This window comes from Ictalurus punctatus, chromosome 20 (genome assembly GCF_001660625.3).
Source record: "Ictalurus punctatus breed USDA103 chromosome 20, Coco_2.0, whole genome shotgun sequence".
In the NCBI taxonomy this organism is placed as follows: domain Eukaryota; kingdom Metazoa; phylum Chordata; class Actinopteri; order Siluriformes; family Ictaluridae; genus Ictalurus; species Ictalurus punctatus.
Genome location: NC_030435.2, coordinates 13,065,227 through 13,086,466, shown reverse-complemented (window position 1 = coordinate 13,086,466; position 21,240 = coordinate 13,065,227). Strand labels below are relative to the sequence as shown.

At 37.3% G+C, this 21,240-nt stretch overlaps 2 protein-coding genes and 1 non-coding gene across 3 annotated transcripts in view; 1 reads left to right on the top strand and 2 right to left on the bottom strand.

Moving 5' to 3' along the window:
* The window catches only part of ncapd2 (non-SMC condensin I complex, subunit D2), a 28,245-nt gene extending 20,890 nt beyond the window's left edge, over nt 1-7,355 (bottom strand). Inside the window, exons 1-8 of the mRNA XM_017496062.3 lie at nt 7,220-7,355; nt 6,774-6,893; nt 5,497-5,572; nt 5,338-5,396; nt 5,072-5,247; nt 4,061-4,206; nt 3,391-3,518; nt 1,673-1,796 (exon numbers count right to left, since the gene is read on the bottom strand). Coding sequence (XP_017351551.2) covers nt 1,673-1,796; nt 3,391-3,518; nt 4,061-4,206; nt 5,072-5,247; nt 5,338-5,396; nt 5,497-5,572; nt 6,774-6,891 — 827 coding nt within the window. The 5' untranslated portion in view covers nt 6,892-6,893; nt 7,220-7,355. The remainder of the gene's footprint in view (nt 1-1,672; nt 1,797-3,390; nt 3,519-4,060; nt 4,207-5,071; nt 5,248-5,337; nt 5,397-5,496; nt 5,573-6,773; nt 6,894-7,219) is intronic.
* On the bottom strand, nt 4,428-4,720 carry LOC124629324 (small nucleolar RNA U85). The gene has a single exon (XR_006984290.1). It is a non-coding gene; the product is annotated as a small nucleolar RNA U85 (small nucleolar RNA).
* Nucleotides 7,356-15,129: 7,774 nt separating the features above from the next.
* The window catches only part of ece2a (endothelin converting enzyme 2a), a 125,398-nt gene continuing 119,287 nt past the window's right edge, over nt 15,130-21,240 (top strand). Inside the window, exon 1 of the mRNA XM_017496063.3 lies at nt 15,130-15,862. Within this exon, the coding sequence (XP_017351552.1) occupies nt 15,703-15,862 (160 nt within the window). The 5' untranslated portion in view covers nt 15,130-15,702. The remainder of the gene's footprint in view (nt 15,863-21,240) is intronic.

Genomic DNA, 21,240 nt, shown 5'->3' with positions numbered 1-21,240 from the left:
TTTTTACTGATCCTATATTTTGGGTACAATTTTATTTATATTTTGCTTCTACGAGATGATGCACTTTAAGGACCAGTCTAATTTGATGCAAAGATTTGTACATTAGCAGGAATGTAGAACAACATGGAGGTGAAAGCAGTGGTCTGTTTATTTAAATGTGAAAGTATAATAAAAATATGTTGTCCCTAAAATAAAAGAATAATCGTGATAAATAATCGAGATATCAATACTGGTCAAAATAATCGGGATGATCATTTTGGCCATAATCGTGCAGCCCTATGTAGTACTTAAAGCAGCTAAAGGCCACCAGATACTGACTGTTACTTTTGATATTGACCCCCCATTTGTTCAGGGACTCATTATTCCATTTCTGTTCATCAGATGTCTGTGAAACTTGTTCAGTTTAGGTCTCGGTTGTTGAATCTTTTTATGTTAATACAAGTATTCACCCATGTTAAGAAATTTGCTGGAAATAAAAGCTGTTGAAAGTGAAAGGACATCCCCCCCCAAAGTTTATTTACCTCCACACAGCGTCAGATTTCCATGTCATTTACATGAAAAGTATTAGCATTATTACACTGAATAGGAAATCAAGATTAGAGGAGTAATGATACAGCATGACCCGATGCATCATGATGCTGTGCAGGTGTACTGTGAAAATGTGCGACTCGTACAGTGTCATATGATTCTGTTTATATAAAACAAACAAAAAAAATGCTAGTGTTCCATTTGAAAGGATAAATACCCTTCTACCCTTCATACACTAGATGGTAGAGTGCCTAGTGTAAGTGTATAGTACATCATTTGGGACACAACTTTGGTCTGTATTCTTCAATGCATGTTTTCGTAACAGAAGTAACAAGGAGTAAAATGTACCCCATGCTGTGCACAGACCAACTAATTAATTATGAGATTCGTTGACGAAGATTTTCATAATCTGTTTTACTGATTAGTTGTTGCAGCTCTATAATACATCTAATGGAGTTGCACTGTTTGAACACCAGAGATCCCAGTCTGCACAACTCAGAACAAATATACTGTATAGAGCAGAACAACCAGATCCAGATCACCACAACCAGCATACATTATAGGTTATAAGATTACATGGTCATGTAAAAACCATTAAAAAGAGCTCTTCAATAGCTTTCAAACACCAGCCCATGCCTCTGCAATCTGCAGTGCCTAAGAAAGACGTTGCCAAATTCAGGCATTTTAATACACTTTGGAGCTCTGTTTCTGGTTAAAATGACGCATCAGGTATTGTTATAGAGCTCATTATATTTCAATCTATCGTTTTCCCCCAGGTCAGAGTTTGTTTATTCAATCAAATTTTGTGGAGAATTTATCAAAAATATCTTTATTAAGATCTGTTGAACCTATAGTACATTTAATGTACAATAATAAAAAAATTAAGAAGAAGCAGCAGCAGTAGTAGTAGTAGATGATGTTTAACTTGTATAGCACCACTCTCATACCCAAAGATGCTGTACAACCAAAAGAACAACCAAAAAAACCTTTCAGCTGGAGTGGGAACATTGAAAGTGGAGGGAAAGATTTTTTGATGTATTGAAATTTATTTTGCATGTACTGTTCCTCTACATGAATTTCATGTGATTTATGCTTGGCTATATAAATGAAAACCTCACAGCTAGCATATTGAACTGAAAAGTACCTCATGATCTCTCCGACAATTGCTTTGATTCCATACTCTGAACTCCAGGCTGCCACTGCCTGTGCACACACTGAAGAGAGCTGCTCAAAGTGCTGCAACAGCTGAATCACCTTCACACATGCTCCTGCAACACACACACACACACACATCACCTTTATCATCAATCATGCAGAAGCTTATATACTACTGTATATCAATAATCTTACACACGTACTCAAAACAAAATTCTTAAAACTACCTGCAGTTCATAGCTACAGTTGCAATCAAAATTATTCCACCCCTCATTGCAAATCAGGTCCAAATTCAACAGAAAATGCAACTTAATGATTCTCCAGTTTCGAAACTACTCAACCCCTTCATGGCAAGCATCTTTAGTACTTAGTAGAGCACCCTTTTACTGTTATGACCTGCTGCAAATGAGATGCATAGCTTCTGGCAGCGTTCCTGAGGAATCTTGGCCCATTCCTCATGAGCAGTGGTCTCCAGTTCAGTAATATTCTTGGGTTTGCGTGCTACAACCGCCTTCTTCAAATCCTACCAGAAATTTTATGTGGGGTTCAAGTCAGGTGACTGTGATGGCCCTGTAGAATCTTCCAGAACTTCTACTGCAACTATGTCTCGGTGGAATTTGATGCTTGGGAGCATTGTCCTGTTGGAAGGTCCAATGACGCCCAAGCTTCAGCTTTCTCACAGACGGCATGACGTTTTCTCCTAGGATTATCTGATACTTCAATGAATCCATCTTGCCTCCCACACGCTGCAGGTTTCCAGTGCCAGTGGATGAAAAGCAGCACCAGAGCATCACAGAGCCACCACCATGCTGAACCGTGGACAGTGTGTTCTTTCTCCATTCTCCAGACATACTGCTGATCCATTGTGCAGAAAAGTTCCAGTTTTGTTTCATCTCTCCACAGAACAGAATCCCAAATCTTCTGTGGCTTATTTAAATTAACTTGAGCCAACTTTTCTTGTGCTTTTGGGTCAGTAGCGGTGTACGTCTTGCCGTTCTGGCAAGGAAACCTTCTGCGTTTAGTCATACTCATGCTCACTGAAACCTCAGTGCCTGTTGCCACCAAGTCTTGCTGCAGGTCTTTTGCAGTCACTCGAGGGTTTTTCCACAACCGGCCTTCTCAGAAATCTGGTTGCAGCCGTTGATAGTTTCCTTTTTCTGCCCCATTGAGGTTTTTCCATTAATTTTCTACCCCTAGCCAGTTCAGGTATTTCATGTTCCAGCTCAAGCACACCTGGTGCAATTAATGAAGCCCTTGATTAGTTGCATCAGGTGTGATTGAGACAACACTTGTTTTGCATATTTGTTCTGTTGTGAGGCATTCTCAGGGGGTTGAATAATTTTGAAACTGGAGAAATCATTATAAGTTGCATTTTCAGTTGAATTTGGGGAAACCAATTGAAGCATTTGTTGTGTTTAACTATTTCAATTGCTTATTGTTCATTGAAAGTTTGACAATAAACCTGATTTGCAATTGGGGTCAAATAATTAATTGCAACTGTATATCAATATCACTAATGTCAATATTTCCATATAAAACGTAAAATATTGTTTTAAACAATTCTTGACAAAAAGTAGGTTAGTATCAGGCATACAACCAAACTCTAAAATACAAAAACGAAAGAATATTTCAAATCCATTGGGTCCACTATAAGAGCTTTTTTTTTTTTGCAGCTCCATCTCTATATACTTGTGTGTGTTCACTAACCGAGCATGTGGTTGTATTTCTTCACCATCAGTCCCAGCACATGGATGATAGCATCACGTGTGGGTTTACTCTTCATGTGACTGATAGTGGGATTCTCCAACAACTTATAACAACAGCATGTCACACAGCTACAGAACCCAGGGAAAGTGAGAGACAGGGGAAATACATAGAACAAAAACAATCACAATTAGTCAATTAGTATCGAGTTGCCTGATGCTCCCTGGGATAGGCTCCAGGTTCCCCGGGACCCTGAAAAGGAGTAAGCGGTAGAAGATGGATGGATGGAGGGATGCATGTGCATAAGCAACAAAAGAGCAGTTAATTAGCAGAAAGAGTTGGTAAATAAAAAGAACACTTCAGAGTTTTTCAGCCTATTTACTTATCTTTCACATATGTAGTAAATCACTGTGATACAAGAGGAAGACAACACTACAGGGCATGCTTTTATAGGGGAAAACTTCAGGGTCATAATGGTCTGAAGTGAATCAGATCACACCACCCTTTCAGTGATTAAAAAAAAAAGGTTTTATACTGTTGCCTCGCTTTTGTCCTCAGGCTGTCCAAGATTATGACACACAAGCTATACTGTAGATATGTAGACAAATATTAGGATTAACAACACTGGTGTACTCCTGGTGCAAAAATTAAACAGAAAAAGGAGGTGTCTCACCTAACAAATTCTTCCTCAACCAGAGAAAGGCTCCACAGAGAGCGGATGTCCAACTGGAGCAATTGAGTCAGACACTCCAACACCGTCTCACGCTCACTGTCCCAATGCAGCAAGCCCTTACCACAAGCCTTCTCCTTTTTACGTCCCTGTAATACACACACATATGCGTATCAGTCACACCGTTACAATTTAGCCTTGTGGATGTATAAACATTTTGAAAAGAATAAATTTGAACATTAAAATCTGCTCCGACCAGCACCCTTTCTGTAATAAAAAAAACAATCCCTAACTAATACACAGCTTTTACCCAGAGGAAATCAACAAACCCAGATAATGGAATCCAAGGGACAGAACATTTGCCAGTGATTGCCCTCAGATTACCAAAGAACATGCTCAAGGCTGTATGACCATAAAGAGAAATGTGTGAGAGAGAAAGAGAGAGAGAGAGAGAGAGAGAGAGAGAGAAAATGTGCAAGCTCCCATCAATTTGCTAGACCCATTTCATTGGGAAACAAAGAATGCTGATTGGTTGCTTGCAGTACTGTAGGTGGGCCCTTACAGCAAAGCAGTCAGTCTTCACTGCTCAGCCAAGATTACCCACCAGTCACAGCGCATATCTCAGTCATTCAGCTCACAGATGCCATGGTCTCATCACTGGGCTCAATAATCATTGGTTTTCACTTTTAATTTAATAACCTATAAATAGTACTGATTGTCAAAGGATTAAACTGAGAAATATCATTTATATCCATTTGTGAAGATTGTGAATAAACCTTCCTCAGTTCTGTACCCTCTATTCTAGTCAGAACCTGGAAATGAAGATGACCAATTGCCAGTATGGTTATGGTCAGTATGGTTATACCAATTTCCTTGGGGATTAGGTATAAAGGCAAGCTAGAGTCAAAATCCCAGAAATATTGATACAACATATCACACAATATGACTATGCTAACTGTCCCAATCAAACTTAGCATTAACTGACATTTTTTAACACCAATGTAAGTACAATACTTTGGTGGGTGCAGTGACAACACTCTCTCTGTATGAGTCACTCTCCAGATATTCAGTGAGTTTGCAGAGTAGAAAGATGCTCATCTTGACAGCATTGAGCTGCTCTTTGCGGTCTGTTGTTGACAAAGACCCAGATAGGAGTTGGGACGGCAAAGAAATGGACAGGCCCTGGATAACTAAGAATACACATGGAGAAAAGATTAATCAAGGGAGACACAGAACTTCATCACAACACTAATTTGAAAGCCTTCGTCAACAAAACATACTTTGTATGAGAAGTTCCAGCGTGTCCTCTTTTAAAGTCACATCCACTGTGCGAAAATTCCTGAAATTGAGATCATACACATTAACTCCAGGCAGATTCAAATGTAAATATCTTCAATTACAGTAATCAATTAAAATAAAAGGAGCAGTGCTGCACTCACTGCAGGATGCTGTACGCAGTGTCGAAATGTTCCAAGATGCACAGCGGGCCCTGACTTCTTAAAGCAGCTTTAAGGCCTGAATCAGAAAGAAAGAAACAGTAGAGCCAGATACTTTGAACTAGTAATCTAGATAACTGCCCTTATTGGACAACTGCAAAACTATGTAAAAATAGCACTTGAAATCACTCTAAACACTAAAGAATTAATATCATTCATCTGTTTGACAAAAGGCTTATAGTCAATTTTTGGGAGACGGAAAGGAACCGGACAAGCTGGAGGAAACCCACACGGACAAGACGACACCATGCACAGAAACTTCACACATTAGAATCAGGCCCTGTTTCTGGTGATCCATTGTATTGATCAATAAAACTTTAACTCATTCCTCTATATCCAAAACAGCACACCTACATAGTTGGGCTATACCACATTGACCAAAAATTGGCATCTCTCAACTACATGGCCACAAACAGCTGTTAAAATATATTATAAATAGGTTAACATGTTATACAGGTGCATCTCAAAAAAGGTGAATATTATGGGAAAAGTTTTTTACTGTAATTTCATTCAAAAAGTGGAACTTTCATATATTCAAGATTAATTATTTCATAAAATGAAATATTTCACACCCATGGAAAGTAAAAAATCCAGTGTCTCAAATTATTAAAATAAAGAATTTATAATACAGGAATATCAACCTGAGAATAGCTCTCTCTCTCATGTGTATGTATATATGTTTTAAATTAAGCAGTGTTGTGTCATAATTGATAACGGCATGCATTAATGGACCAAACTTATCTTGCCAAAGCCATGAATAATGAAAACACACAGAAAAAAATGTGGTACCTCTGAGGTAGTCAAAATCCTTACAGAGCAAATAGAAAAATGTTTTTAATCGAGTCCACTATATTACAGGTCTCTACTGTATTGCTATATCTACCAATAATGATAAACAACTAATCTAGTGTTTTGGTCCTACATGTACTTGTTGTATGGATTCTATCATGAAGCTAGATTATGGAAATAAACTTGCAATTATATTATTCGGTCTAGAACGACTCAATATTTCAATTGTGCAATTGTAAACTGAAGTTTTTTTTATTTATTTATATTATTCAGGTGATATATTTGAATTAACAACTAAAATATTGAGAAACTCAGATAAAGTGTTCCAACTGAAATGAGGAGGTTAGCAGGGCTTCAGCTCCGAGTCTGTGTGCGTGTATTTATTTATTATATAGAGAATAAAACAGTATAGTGTATTTAAATGTACGTACTGTGGATCTGAGAGGGCAGCTGTTTAGGCGACAGCACACTCTGTACCACATACTGATTGATGGCTCCAGATTTCAGCAGATCATCCAAAGTAACAGGCACGACGAAATCCCACGACATCTCTGTCAACAAAAACAACAAAATATTCGTACCGAGTCTATAAGAAGAAAACGTCGACTAAGACTAAATGAGTTAACTGTCAAGTGTAACTATTAAGCAAGTTAGCCACAGTAGAAGAGAAACATTATTGTCTCTCGCTAAATAAAAGCCACCTGAATACCCTCTCATTATAACACACTGTAACGCAACTGAACACAAGCTAGCTGTACGCGCGAGCTAGCTACTGACCTCCATTAACAAGATACCGTTTCAAATAACGTCCCGGATGCAAACATCTCCACTTCATATCACACAAAGTATATTAAATTTACGATAAACTTTTACTTACTGTTACAGAGGTGATAACGTCAGCACATATCAATCAGATAAAATTCGAGCTGCTCTGAATTGTTGTCGATGCGCTAATGCAACGGTTGATTCCGAATCTTTGAATTTTGCCACAAGCGCGCCAAAGGAAGTGCGTCATCGCCCCGCCCATTTAGCAAAACAAAAGCCTGTGCAATTAATGCGAATTTAACGATGAAAAGAGTCACGAGAAACCCCTCTTCTCCAAGTTACTGAGTATACTGTAATTTTTCTGTAGTGCTTCCAACACGCCTAATTGATCATCAGCTTTAATTTATATATATATATATATATATATATATATATATATATATATATATATATATATATATATATATATATATATATATATATATATATATATAATTTTGAAGGGTGGGGGCACATAACCTCCAGGGTGAGCGCTGAGAAATGATGTCATTTTAGAAACTTGAAACAAACTTTGTAATTTGGAAAAAACAGGTGATTCCCTGTAAGTTGGAAATTAATTCTATAATATGTGCATTGAAACATTGAATTCCCTTTTTATGTCATATTTTCTTTTTTTCTTTCAGAATACACAAAGACATCCATGTAGAGTATTTAACAATACAATATCCCAGTTTTTAGATATTCAGTCTTCAAACCAAGTTCGTTAAATACTCCTCACATTGTCTACAAATACTTGAAGCTTGAAAGAACAATACCTGGATGACAACCCTTTACTTTTTTCAGTGGACATAAAAAATGCAGTCTATATATTTCCCTAATGTTGATATACTGAGAGCTCTAAATCGTTTTTAGATGTATGACTGGAAAACAATCCAAGACTTTGGTAAAGACATTTTTATTTCATCTTGTCACCTTGATCTGATTTAAATATGATCACCTAGGTTTATTAAATTATTTACACAAAGCACAAACTTTCCTCTTCTGGTAGTTAAATAGTTTAAAAAAGATTGTGCTTAATGAACCAGAGTTATCTAAACAGAAATTATCTAAACATTAAATGTGTATTACACTCAAGCAAATACTTGAAAATAAATTTTATTTTCTAAATACTAGTTGAAATGGTGTTCCTTTATTGTATGATTATTGCAGTAGTGCCTTGCAAAGCAGTTTTGGGGTGTCAGCAATCTTTAAATCAGTATTTAAAGACATGTTCAGTAATTACACCATGCAAAATATTTTAAATAGTACTTTGAATTATACATGAGTTTGACCTACTGCACAGTCTTTGTCCCTTTGTCTCAGTGATAAGGACTGCAATTATTCAATAGATGTAAAAAGGATGTGAGAGGTGTGAAGGGATGGATACAACAACTTTCTCAATGGCCAAATTAACAGCTGCAGTCAGCCATTTCAACATTTGTGTTTATACAATAAAGAAAGTTTAGTAACAATGCCAGGGCCAATCAGTCAGGGTCAATCAATAAACCACTCATCTAAACCCATTTGTCTGAGTGCAATCATTATACCAAGGTGCTAGTTTTTCTTTCAACTGGGGCAACATTATCTAGGGTGAAGCAAAATATTGACTTGAAGTATTCAGTGAATTGATCGAGTTCTGTGGGGTTAGCCAACTAAAGTTGATAAATCAAAATCAGGTAGAATTTCAATAAAGCTAGGTACAGTAGCCTTTGTGGTTGTACATTTGATGCAGTAGGAAGTAAAGTGCATATATTATGACACTTTTTTTTTTATTAAATGAGTTATTGATCAGCTATCATTTCAGGCTGGGGTAGTGTGACTATATTTTCTATATTTAAGCCAAATGTCAACATTACATCAAGCGTGTGTCCAACATAAAGTGTGGGTCCTATTATGTTCTGACTGACCCCAGCTGAGTTTAAAATAAGCACACATGCTCTTCTCAGATGATCTTATGGATTATCAAAACAAATATTAAAGTCTCCAACGATTACTGCTTTTTCTACTGATACAACTAGACATGAGAGGAAGTCTGTGAATTTGAGTAGAAATTCAGAATAGGGCCAAAGTGGCCTGTAAATACTAATTAAGGGAAATGATCGAGAAGATCTGTGCAACACCTACAGTATGATTATAAATACAGTTAAATACCTTGTCCTGAAGGGACAAGTCTATGCAAATACTCACAAGTTAAGCTCTACCAAATTAAATTTAATTGGCAGGTGGTGGCCATATTGTTCATAAATCTCAATCTTTTTCACAATTATTGCACTAGAAACTCTCCTGAGCCATGTGGCACCAAATGTGTGAGGACAGAACAAAAGTCCTAGGATTAGTTTCCAAAAGAAAGTTTTTCATATTTTCAAATAAGTAAAAAAAAACAAACAAACAAACAAAAAAACTAAGCTGGCTGAGATAAATGAGCCAAGGAATCAGGAATTTTTTTTATTAATCTATTCCAAATGGTTCTCAAGGTATGAGCTCAAAGGTAAAATGGTGCACTATGCTGTGCTATAGCATCAGCATTAGGCTGATTGGGCTCATCTCTCTTGGCTGAGTAGAAGGAGTCAGTATGTTAGTTACTACATAATGGCCAACTTTCATTTCTGTAGCATGTGCGGTTTGGTCTGCACAACCTTCCAAATTTCTGCAATGGTGTTTTTCAATTCAAGCATAGTGGCAATGTGGCAGATACTCACACTTTTTCAGAGCTATACCAGCTCCTGTTGTTACAACGGACCATGAAATCTGTTATCAGTAAGAATCAGAAGGCCAGATTGGAATTCACAAAGAAATACAGAGATGTTCTGGAACCAAGACTAAACTCTACCAAAGTGATGGAAAGAACAAAATGTGGAGAAAGTAAGGATCTGCTCATTATCCAAAACATGCGAGCTCATCAGTCAAGCATGGTGGAGGTAGTGTCTTGGCTTGGGCTTGTATGGCTGCTTCTGGAATGGGCTTATTTAACTTACGATGGTGGCAGCAGAATGAATTCTGAAGTCTATAGAAATATTCAGAATTTCTCATTTCTAAAGATTGCAACAGTTTGGTAATGTCTGTGGGGTGCTGACTTAATGCATTTATTGAGGGGGGGGGGGGGGGGGGGGGGGGGTCTGCCACCAAAAGTGCCATATTCTAAGTTTTTAACACATTTAGACATAAATATCAGGAACCAAAATTTAAAATTCTTATCTATTGTCTCATATTCATATTTTGATCTTAAACTCAAATGTCTTCAGTATATAGTAAAAACAACAGAACTGGCCTTGCCATCTCTCTCTCTTTCTCTGGCTCTCTCTGTCTGTGTTGTGGTACTACCGGATGCTCTGCTTCATCCAGGAAACATTTTCACACAGCAGAATGTCGTCCTCATGTGGTAGGTCATTGCAAATTGGACACCCTGGAAGAGTGGGTGAGTGGGAATCACCTGAATCATCAAAAGTGATCCCAATCCATTAGTTTTTCAATTAAGTAAACAGCCATGTTCCCTTCTACATTCTATGACAGATGACTGTTGAGAACCCATGGTAGCCCATCATTGCCTGCAAAGATCATAATGTAATCTTCTTCTTTTTGGCAATAACCCAGGGATGGACCGAAACATTTCACAGAGATGCAGAGATGATTTCTAAGGCATAGTCTCATACATGGTAGACTCCAAACACCTTCTGGTAGTCTTTGGTTGAAATAGAATAATAATTTAAAAAAAAACATTTTGTTGGCCATAAAAGCACAAGATCCTGAATCAGATCAGACAAGATGACATCTTCCTCAGACTGAAAGCTGGAGGGGGGTTCTGGCTGTGTAGCGGCGTCAATACACACGTTCACAGTGTAGATTCTGTATCGGAGGGGGGGGGGGGGACCCCGCATTTCCATTTCCAGAGGGGGTGCTGCGAAGAAAGTTAAGTAGCACCATGATATCAGCCGTGAGATGCGCAAGCTGATAATGAGTGTCCAGATCGAGATCCAGATCCAGATCCAGTAAAGGGGAGAAGAAGGAATGACGATGGGCACCTAGACACACAGAAGCGGTATTAGGCGGATATTGACAAATTGGATTTACACTTTAAAGATCTTTAAGAGTACTACACTATGGTTTATTAGTCAAAGAGTCAAAAAGAAGTATAAGAGCTGAGGAGTGCTAACACACACACACACTCTCGCACAGTCAAGGGCGGGCATGTAGACATAACACACACACACACATAACATTATTACTTTATAATAATAATAAAAAGGAGTATTAAGATATTATAAGGGTAATATCTGATAATAATAGAAAACTCTTTATAAAATACAGAATAGTAGGATATGTAGGACAGTAGAAGGGTAATATAATGATATTATGAAGTAGGAAGTACAGTAAACCGTTTTTCAAGCAGTATAACTATATATAAAATAGAGATATAGAGCAAATATGAAAATAAATTATAAGCGAGAAATACAGAAAAATGTAACTTACTCATAATTCAGATGGTGAAGATTCTTGTCTCGTAAGGAAGGCCTTAATTTTAAGAGAAAACCATGAGGAGCCATTTATAAGGGTAGCTGAGTCAAGCTGCCCCCCCCCCCCCCCCCCCCCCCCCCAAGAGATAATAGTGAGACCAAGGTCACTCTAAATTGTTTTGTCTCTCCACTTTTGAAGCTATTGGTAAATTGAAAAGCCCTTTTCTAGAACATAATAGTAAATTGAAAAGCCCTTTTTTAGAGCCTAATAGTAAATTGAAAAGCCCTTTTTTTTTTTTAGAACATAACAGTAATGTAGATAAGCTCTTTTTTAACCCTATTGGTATTGATATCATAGTCTTTTTGAAACATATCGGTTATCTACTGTGTAAATACAGTATAAATACTGGAGCTCAAGCTCAGGGTGTCAGATCACTTCTGAGAATTCTCATCGGTGTGGATCTCGTGTGGTGGAACGGAACCAATAAATCTGGACCCTTGCTTCTTCTCACTCACGGCTGGTGTCTTTTTTTCTATCTCCAACTGGGTTCAGAGGTAGATGTGACTATTTGCTTCTATGTTGAATTTTAAGTGTTTTTGGGTAATAGGCTAAATTTGAGCCAGCACCAGCCAGATCATCCAACCAGAAAGCATCTTTATTATCTGCTCATTATTAACACAGAAGTTAAGTAAACCAGACCTTCTGTTTTAGGCTTTTATACCAGATTTCTGTTTGATTTTGTACCAGACCCTATGGACTGAAGTCATGTTTTGTCTGTGCACCCCAACAGATTTATTTTATAGAAACAATCCAAATGTTCAAAGGTCATATTGTTTTTTTTTTTTTTTTTTTAAAGCATTTTATTTGTTGGTTATTCCTTTATAACTTTAGGATAGCACAATTTTAAACTAAAATGAGATGACCAGACAACTAAGTTTCTGATTATAATTACATAACTGTTACTTTAACAATATTAGGTACAGCTGAGGCCAAAAGTTTATATACAACTTGGCTAAAGGATATATCTGTTTTTATCTTGAGAATAAATGAAAACTTCTATGTCCAATCTGTTTTTGTCATCAACTCTAAGATATGAAGACTCCCATTTCTGAGTTAATGTGTATGTCTTAACCAGCTCCCTAGTTCAGTAGGTATTAAATCAGTATATTGTATACACGAGTTTGGGCACTGGTAAGGACCCTGGCTCACTATGGCAAGCTGTTTCAGCATTTAATGTCCCTGGCTCTACTAGTTGTAATTTAGTTTTGCCTAGTCAAAATTACAATAATTATAGATATCTCAAATGGATTTCTGAGTAGGACAATCTTTATTTATAGAAATCTGCAAATGTCATTCCGACTAGGACAAATCTCAAGACATATCTTGAATTAACATTCTGACTAGTTGAAATTACTTTATAGATATCTAAATTGCGTATTCAAATCACTCCGTTGCTAAGCTCCACCTCTACTTTTCTAACCAATCAATTAGTGCAGTTCAGACAAACTTAAGACAAATTAAAACCTGTATGCAAAATTAAATGTGCCTATTAATCTGAGAAAAGAATGACTGTGGGCCTATATAATGTTATTAAATCAGAATAGAATGAAGCTTGAAGAAATACTAATCTACAAATTCTTGGAATGTAGGAAAAACCAATTGAAAAGTGCCACACATAAAGTTCATCAATCTATAAAAAAATTATTTGTATGTTTACAGTCCACATTTTGTATCATACGCCAGTATATCCTTAAAGCCCAAAATATACTTCACTTTTTATGTGTACGATAGTAACAGCGTATAGTACGCATGATGCAAATTTAGTCATCAGCAGAGTACGCATGTACTGTACGCGCCACCAGATTTTTCTAACTACACGTACTTTATACTCGCAGGTCACATGTACGCATTTAATGATTTTGCACTATTTAGTTGTTCTACAAGGTGGCAACAGTAACCCAGGGCCGTTGATTCTCAAGGTATTCGAAGAAAATAATGGAAAAGATGGAAACAAGTGCAGATTAGAAAGTTCAATTCAATTCAATTCAATTCAATTTTATTTGTATAGTGCTTTTTACAGTAGACATTGTCTCAAAGCAGCTTTACAGAAATATCAACATGGTATACAGATATTAAAGGTGCGAATTTATCCCAACTGACCAAGCCACTGAGTGGCGACGGTGCCAAGGAAAAACTCCCTAAGATGTTTTAAGAGGAAGAAACCTTGAGACGAACCAGACTCAGAAGGTAACCCATCCTCATCTGGGTAACAACAGATAGTGTGAAAATGTTCATTATGGATTTATATGAAGTCTGTTTGGTCTTAGAAGCAGCCATAGTCCCAGCAATCTGGAATTGGAGTAGATGAGAGCTCCATCCAGAGGCAGGACAACGGAAATGGATCAGGCAGGTCCGGAGAGCAGAAAGGATCAGGATCTCTAGTATCTCCATAAAATTGTGTGTGGCTCGGCAGAACGAGAGAGGGAGAGAAAAGACTGTTAGGACTGTGCTTAGCATAAAAGAAAGTCTAGTCAGGGTAGGCTTGAGTAAATAAATACGTTTTAAGCCTAGACTTAAACACTGAGACTGTGTCTGAGTCCCGAACACTAATTGGAAGACTGTTCCATAACTGTGGGGCTCTATAAGCGAAAGCTCTTCCCCCTGCTGTAGCCTTCACTATTCGAGGTACCGTAAAACAGCCTGCATCTTTTGATCTAAGTAGGCGTGGCGGATCATAGAAAACCAAAAGGTCGCTTAGATACTGTGGTGTGAGACCGTTTAGTGCTTTATAGGTTAATAATAGTATTTTATAATCAATGCAAGATTTCACTGGGAGCCAATGCAATGTTTATAAGATTGGGGTGATGTGGTCGTATCTTCTGGTTCTAGTTAGGACTCTAGCAGCTGCATTCTGGACTAACTGGAGTTTGTTTATGCTCCTACTGGAACATCCAGACAGTAAGCCATTACAGTAATCTAGTCTAGAGGTGACGAAAGCATGAACTAATATTTCTGCATCATCTTAGAAATATTTCTGAGATGAAAGAAGGCTATCCTAGTAATATTATCTACATGAGCATCAAATGATAGACTGGAGTCAATAATCACACCAAGGTATTTTACTGCTGCACATACTGAAAGTACCCGCATTTGTATAATACTAGCCTTAAAGTGTATAAGGATTTGTATATGGGTGCTAATCGTGGCGAGAGATTGCCTAAGCATTGTTCTTTGTATTGTTGTGATTCTTCTTCGCTGTCGTCCTTCACACCAGAAGCCGCGCTTTACTGCTCTGTACTGACAGTAATGCTGCAGTTTAAATTATGAGCACATTAAAGGTTTTTTTTTAATTATTTTTTTTATCATGGATGCATGTAAATCTATTGTATGAGACCTTTAAAACAAAATTAGGCACGTTTTATCTGGTGGTCCATTTAAGGTTTTTATGTTAATGGTGACGTGGAAGGTCACATGACAACGTTCACACTACACACGTACTGTTTCAACCTCCGTGCAGTAAGTACTGAATCGAATTCAGTAGTACTGTTACTACGTGATTTCGGACATAGCCACAGTCTGTAGCCGTGTAGCTAGTCTCTGATACGATGAGCTGCCTTCAGCTAAATAATTTACATAAATGCATGTGAAGGATCTGCTACATGGTCCATTTCATCCCAAACATTAATCGATCCGGTAATAAGATACTTTGCCAACTGAAGATCTGATATTTTAGCCTGTCCGAAACGGCTCCTGAAAAACTTTTATATTGAAACTTCTGATGGAGGTCAAAGGGCGAGCACATGGCTACAGATACAGTGCATACTACAATACTAGTGTGTAAAATAATACGCATCCTGTGACCTGAACGAATGCTAGCGTAGTATTTTGACGTACTATTTAGTACAGTAGCACGCAGCTTTACCCGCACACTGTGAGGGAAGCGCGAGTTTCCTGTATTTAATTTAACCTGAGAGTGAAACAGTCCACTGATCACACTGGTGGTGTTGTGTAAATCACATGCTTTCTTGCTATCACAAGTGTATATCAGAAAACATTGTCAAGCCGTTGCTAGTAAATTAGCCACTACTGCTATACCGTAGTAGTATGGAGTATTTACCCGGCTGTAATAAGAGATATAAAGACGTGGAGTACTGGAATGAACGGTACCAAACCGAAGAGACTTTTGAGTGGTTTGGGGACTTCGCCAAATTCCGCCATCTTCTGGTCCAGCATGTGAGAAAAGAGGAAAACATCCTGATGTTAGGTATGTAGGTTAATTCCTCTATAAATGAACGGCATTATATTTATCCAATATAAATTCGACCTAACTAGCACGCTTAACATGCAGTTTATGTAATTAACACAGGCGGACAGCAGAGGGCACTGCTACAACAATTTTGAATACATCTTATTATCTTAACAGTAACAGTCGGGAAAAGCAGAGAAATAAGTGGACGATTATTATATCCACTCGGTCCAGAAGAAAAGGGTATAGGATTTACGATCTGGTTCAGCTTGCACAGTAATAAACTATAAGCAAGCATTATTGACATTTAGGAAAACGGCAGTGAAACAGTCCTTTCATTATTGTTTTCTGTTTTACAAACAAATAAAAAGTTCTGCCTAACTCATAGCACAGTACTGGCAAAGGGATGCAGCAATATATATATATATATATATATATATATATATATATATATATATATATATATATATATATATATTTTTTTTTAAATCTCTGACACAATACCAACAACAGATCTCTGATTATCAGCCAATTAGTAAAAATCAGTTTCAGTCTTTCAGGTAATGATAAGAATAAGCTAGATATAATGTACTCTACTAAGCTTCTTTACTTAAATGGAGAAAACTGTCAGCTTGTATAAAATAAAATACATCAATGTTCCTAAAGTATGTCTAATTCTATCTGATACTAATACAGACGTTCGGGTCAATATTAGGCCAATACTAATACTCTGATACTCTGTATCGCATCAATACGGGTCAGACCTTTTACTGACATTTATGCCACAGTGCTAGTGAATTATCAAACCTGATTTGTCAGAAGGTGTTGATTAATTTTCTATAATAGCAGTTCTGAAAGTAGCGCCAGCTTCAGCGTGGGAACTTCGGGTTGAGTCACATCACACCACCCAGTCGTTTCGTTATTTTACTATGATGATAACACACTCCAAAGGTTATAATTCTTTAGTCATATCATATTAGTAGTTTTAATTTTGAGTTATGTCAGTCCACTGCACTCCATTCACTTTGTGAATGGAAAGTGGATTCAAATGTATTTACTCAACAAATTAAAGCTGTGAATTCTGCTTTCGTCTGCTGTCACTCTTTAGGAACACCAGTTGATTTTAGTGCATATTAGCTGTAGCTAGATATTTTGAAACTCAACATTCAAACAAACAGAGCCCCTTTCTTAAATTATAGGCAAAATGATTGACTATCAAGTACCTCCTTTTCTGATTAGTAGGATGTTTATGGTGTGCGTTTGTTTGTTTTTCTGCTGTGTACAGAGCCTGGAGCACATCTCTGAGCATGCTCTTGATGGGTAACAGAACGTGTAAAGATCTTCACTAAATATTGCAAGAAGCCTCATAAACGATCTAATGTGTAGTAGCCTATAATGAGTTATGTAGAATTATTAATTTTGAGAACAATTTGATGCAGTTGGTCATCATCCACCTTGTGGAGATCTACAACCCTGTTTCAGTTCTCAAGGCTTCAAGGTTTTCAAGGCTTTAATAAGCATATTAAGTTTTTGATAGATTTGTCAGTGTTAAAGGTTATTTCTGTATTGCACCTGTACTGCCATGTTTTCCATTTTTAAGTGCATGCTGGCTCTAAAGGTTTTTGTAGCATAACAGAAATACCATACATACCAAATATTTATACTCGGGTGTTATATTTTTCATATAGTCATAATGAAAATTTGTAATTTGCACATTATAGAATCTTAACTGGTGTTTTGGTGATTAACAGTCTTGTATTTGTCAGGCTTTAGTTCATTATTTATTAAACAGTTTTAGCTGTTGTACAGTCTGGGATTTAGTTCAAGGCCCACTCCTTATCGTATCATCTAGCCATATGAGAATTTAGAGACCATTAGTACCACTCAGCTTTTGGGCGTTATGTAGAGAGATACTTAGTGTGGAATAGGATGTAGCAATTGCTTCAGTTTGTCTTCTGGAACTCTGGATGACCCAAGGCAGGAGTGTGACATAGGAAATACAGTGTGTGCATACATTAGGAGGAGTATTTGCCAGGCTGCACATGCTCACCTGCAGTAAAATATGCATTGGTTCATATAAGTATGAAAATTGCTTGTTCCAATCTCTTCTGCTCACTCAGTATTTCTGCACTCACATAAAATTTTATTCTATTCTATAATCTCCCACTTACACACACAATCTTCTCAGCTATCCTCTCTATGCCTACAACTTGCTGCAGTGGGAGAGGGGAGCTCTCATAACACATGCGTCTTTAGCGTACCCAGCCAGCACACTTTCTGTGGCGGGAGCGAGGGAGGAATACAAATCGTGAATTGTGAGTGAGCAGGCAGTAGGAGAACTGACACCTTGAAGACGAGAGAGAGGGAGAGCCTGCCACTGTGTCATTAGTGTCTCCCAGCAAGAATGCAGAGAGATGAGAATTGTAAATCAGCCTTAGACAGTTACATTAATATTACACACAGTCAACAGGGAGATAACAGCGGGAACTGGCAAAGAAATGAAACAGAGCATGATATAAAAGACATAAAATGAGAAGAAGTCTAATTCTAGGGATGTATAGGGAAGTGGGGGCTGCTGCTGTTATTCATCACTTTTCAGAAAGGAATTTCACCTTTTAATATCAACTTTTTAGCTGCTTTAAAATAATCGATTCTTAAAATCTTAGTACAACAGTAGGTTTATATACAGTATCTTCAATGTCTTGAAGAGGGCTGAGAGCACAAGTGATCCCTTTGCAGTTTGTTAGATCTGGAGCATTTCTGCAAGGAAGAGTGGAATAAAACTGCCACATCAAGAGTTGATAGACACTTGCCCAAAAAGATGGAGTCCTGTATTATAAGCAAAAGGTGCTTTAACAAAGTATTAGTTAAGGAGTTTGCACACTTTTATGCAACCGGGTTACTCTCCCCCCCTGTTAAAAATTTCTACTCTTATTTTGTTGGCTGCTATGACATTAAAGGTGGAAAAAGATCTGGCATGATTTATCTTGATTTCATTTTCACCAATTTTTTTAAATCCACTGTATATGTCTATTATATCCTACCTCGTTTGTTAATATAGCCCTGGGACATTGGTGAGTTACAGAATAAGTTTGCTGTGCGAGTTCAGAGGTTGGTACTTTCAGCAGATCCACCAGATTTATGTGTATTTTTACATGTATAATTACAGATGTGCATAGGTCAATTAGTCAAGCAAATCCTCTAATGGATTATTATTAAATCCTTTATCATCCTAAAGGAATATTCTCTTTATGTAATAATTGTACCCACTGCAATTACTCCAGTATAGGCACAATTATTCCTATTTGTTATTTCTAAACTACTGACTAAATTGTCCACAGTGTTTTTATTTATTTATTTTAAACTGGCACTGAAGCCATGTTTATACTGGAAGATTACTAGGAACACAAAAGTACAGCTTTTAACAGAAATATGAAGATGTTTTCTTGTCAACCAAGAACTCAGCCAAAGACTGTCTGACTAATTGCAGCAATGAAACCCCTCATGCCAAATTAATATTTTAAACAACATTAGCTATTGCAATTGTTTGGAGATTAACCTTAACAGCTTGCTGAATAGCTAATATTGCTGTTGGTCATACCCTAATTATTCATGTTAACATTATTTGTTTCAAACTAGAGTGAGTTTTGGGATTTGTTTGCTCAATCTGAAAGCAACTATTGGTTTGCACATGAGTTAGAATATTAGCTTTCAAGTTAAAAGAGAAGGTAAGCTCTATGAACCATACCTTCTATGCTCTTCTCAGCATGTCTGTTGTGCATGTGGAGTTACAAGCTGCTCATGTTGTGTTGCACCTCTTGACATCCCGTGCAGAATGTTCCTGACTAAGGAAGGACTTACTAACAGTGTTTCCAGCATCAGCTATTTCTTTCAGCAAATATTGCCTGGGGAACGTGTGATCTTTGTGATGATGTAACGGTCCATGCTTGACCCAATTTGACTGTCATTTTGGGTGTTTTTTCCCCTTAGACTTTAAAAGCATTAGTGAGGTTGGGCACTGATGCTGGGTGAGGAGGCCTGGGGAACAGTGAGCATTCAGGTTCATCCCAAAATTGTTCAGTGTGGTTGAGGTTGTGGCTCTGTGTAGGACTCTTTCACACCAACCTTGGCAAACCACGTCTTCGTCTTGGTCATGCTAAAATAGGTTTGGGACCCTTCGTTCTAGTGAAGGGAAATCCTAAAGCTGCAGCACACAAAGACATTCTAGACAATTGTGTCATCAACTTTGTGGCAACTTTGTGTTTGGGGAAGACACGCATTGGTGTGGTGGACATATGTCCAAATAATTTTGGTAATATAGTATAAGCATATGCAAACTAAGCCAAAATTGGTAAATAAATATGAACCCACATATCATGTTATTGTAAAGAATTTCTAGCCAGCCAGTTGGTGTGGTGGCATCCATAACAGGGACTTCCCTTGGTGCAACAGGCTTTGTAGCAAACATGAGTGAAAATATTCATTAGCATTTGAAAGTTCAGTAGTGACAATAGTGGTTATTTATTTCAACTGTATCTTTGTGATTACATAACAAAGGTTTCTAGGTTGTGAGAACAAAGGCAGCACGGTGGCACAGTGCAGAACATCACAGCCCCATGGTGTATTGCTGCCTCCTGTCCAGTATTCATGTTTTTTCTGTAGCTGTGTGTAATTCCTCTCTCTGTTCTCCACTTTGGGCACAGAAATTTTATGATAAATTTAAATTCACTAAAATGATTTATGATATGTATTGTTGTATTGTATCTGCTGGCACTGTGTTTTTGTGTGCGTGTGTTTGCATACCATATAGAAGTCAAATACCATTTTCTACAATTATTTTGTTTAATGATTTGTATTTGTAAGGTGAAACAAGATCAGTTAGTATTCAAGATCCTCCTCAGGTATGGTGAGTGTGTGAAGCCTTGGTGTTAACAGCATTGAATTGCGTGACCTCAGATGTTTTTTTCCGCACAGTCAGAGGACAAACTTGCATTCATTACCCTTAGTGCTGACAGAGTGGAAAGAGTTTTGTGTGTGTATGTGTGTGTGTACATATATATATATATATATATATATATATATATATATATATATATATGCTGGCTTTTGATGCTTCATCCCCACACTTTCCTAGATCTCACACTTTCTCTTTTATCCTCTCTCTCATTACTCATTCTCTTTTTCTTGCTTTATTAACTGTATTTTAATTTGTATTCACATTTATGGCATTTGGCAGATGCCTTTACATCATGTATTTAATTTCTCATTTATACAACTAAGCAGTTGAGGTTTAAGGGCCTTGCTCAAGTGTCCACCAGAGGCACACAATGGGCCATATTCTGAGCCTCGGCAGTTAGGTCAAAATTTACACAGGGTTGAGCGTATTCAGAGATTGG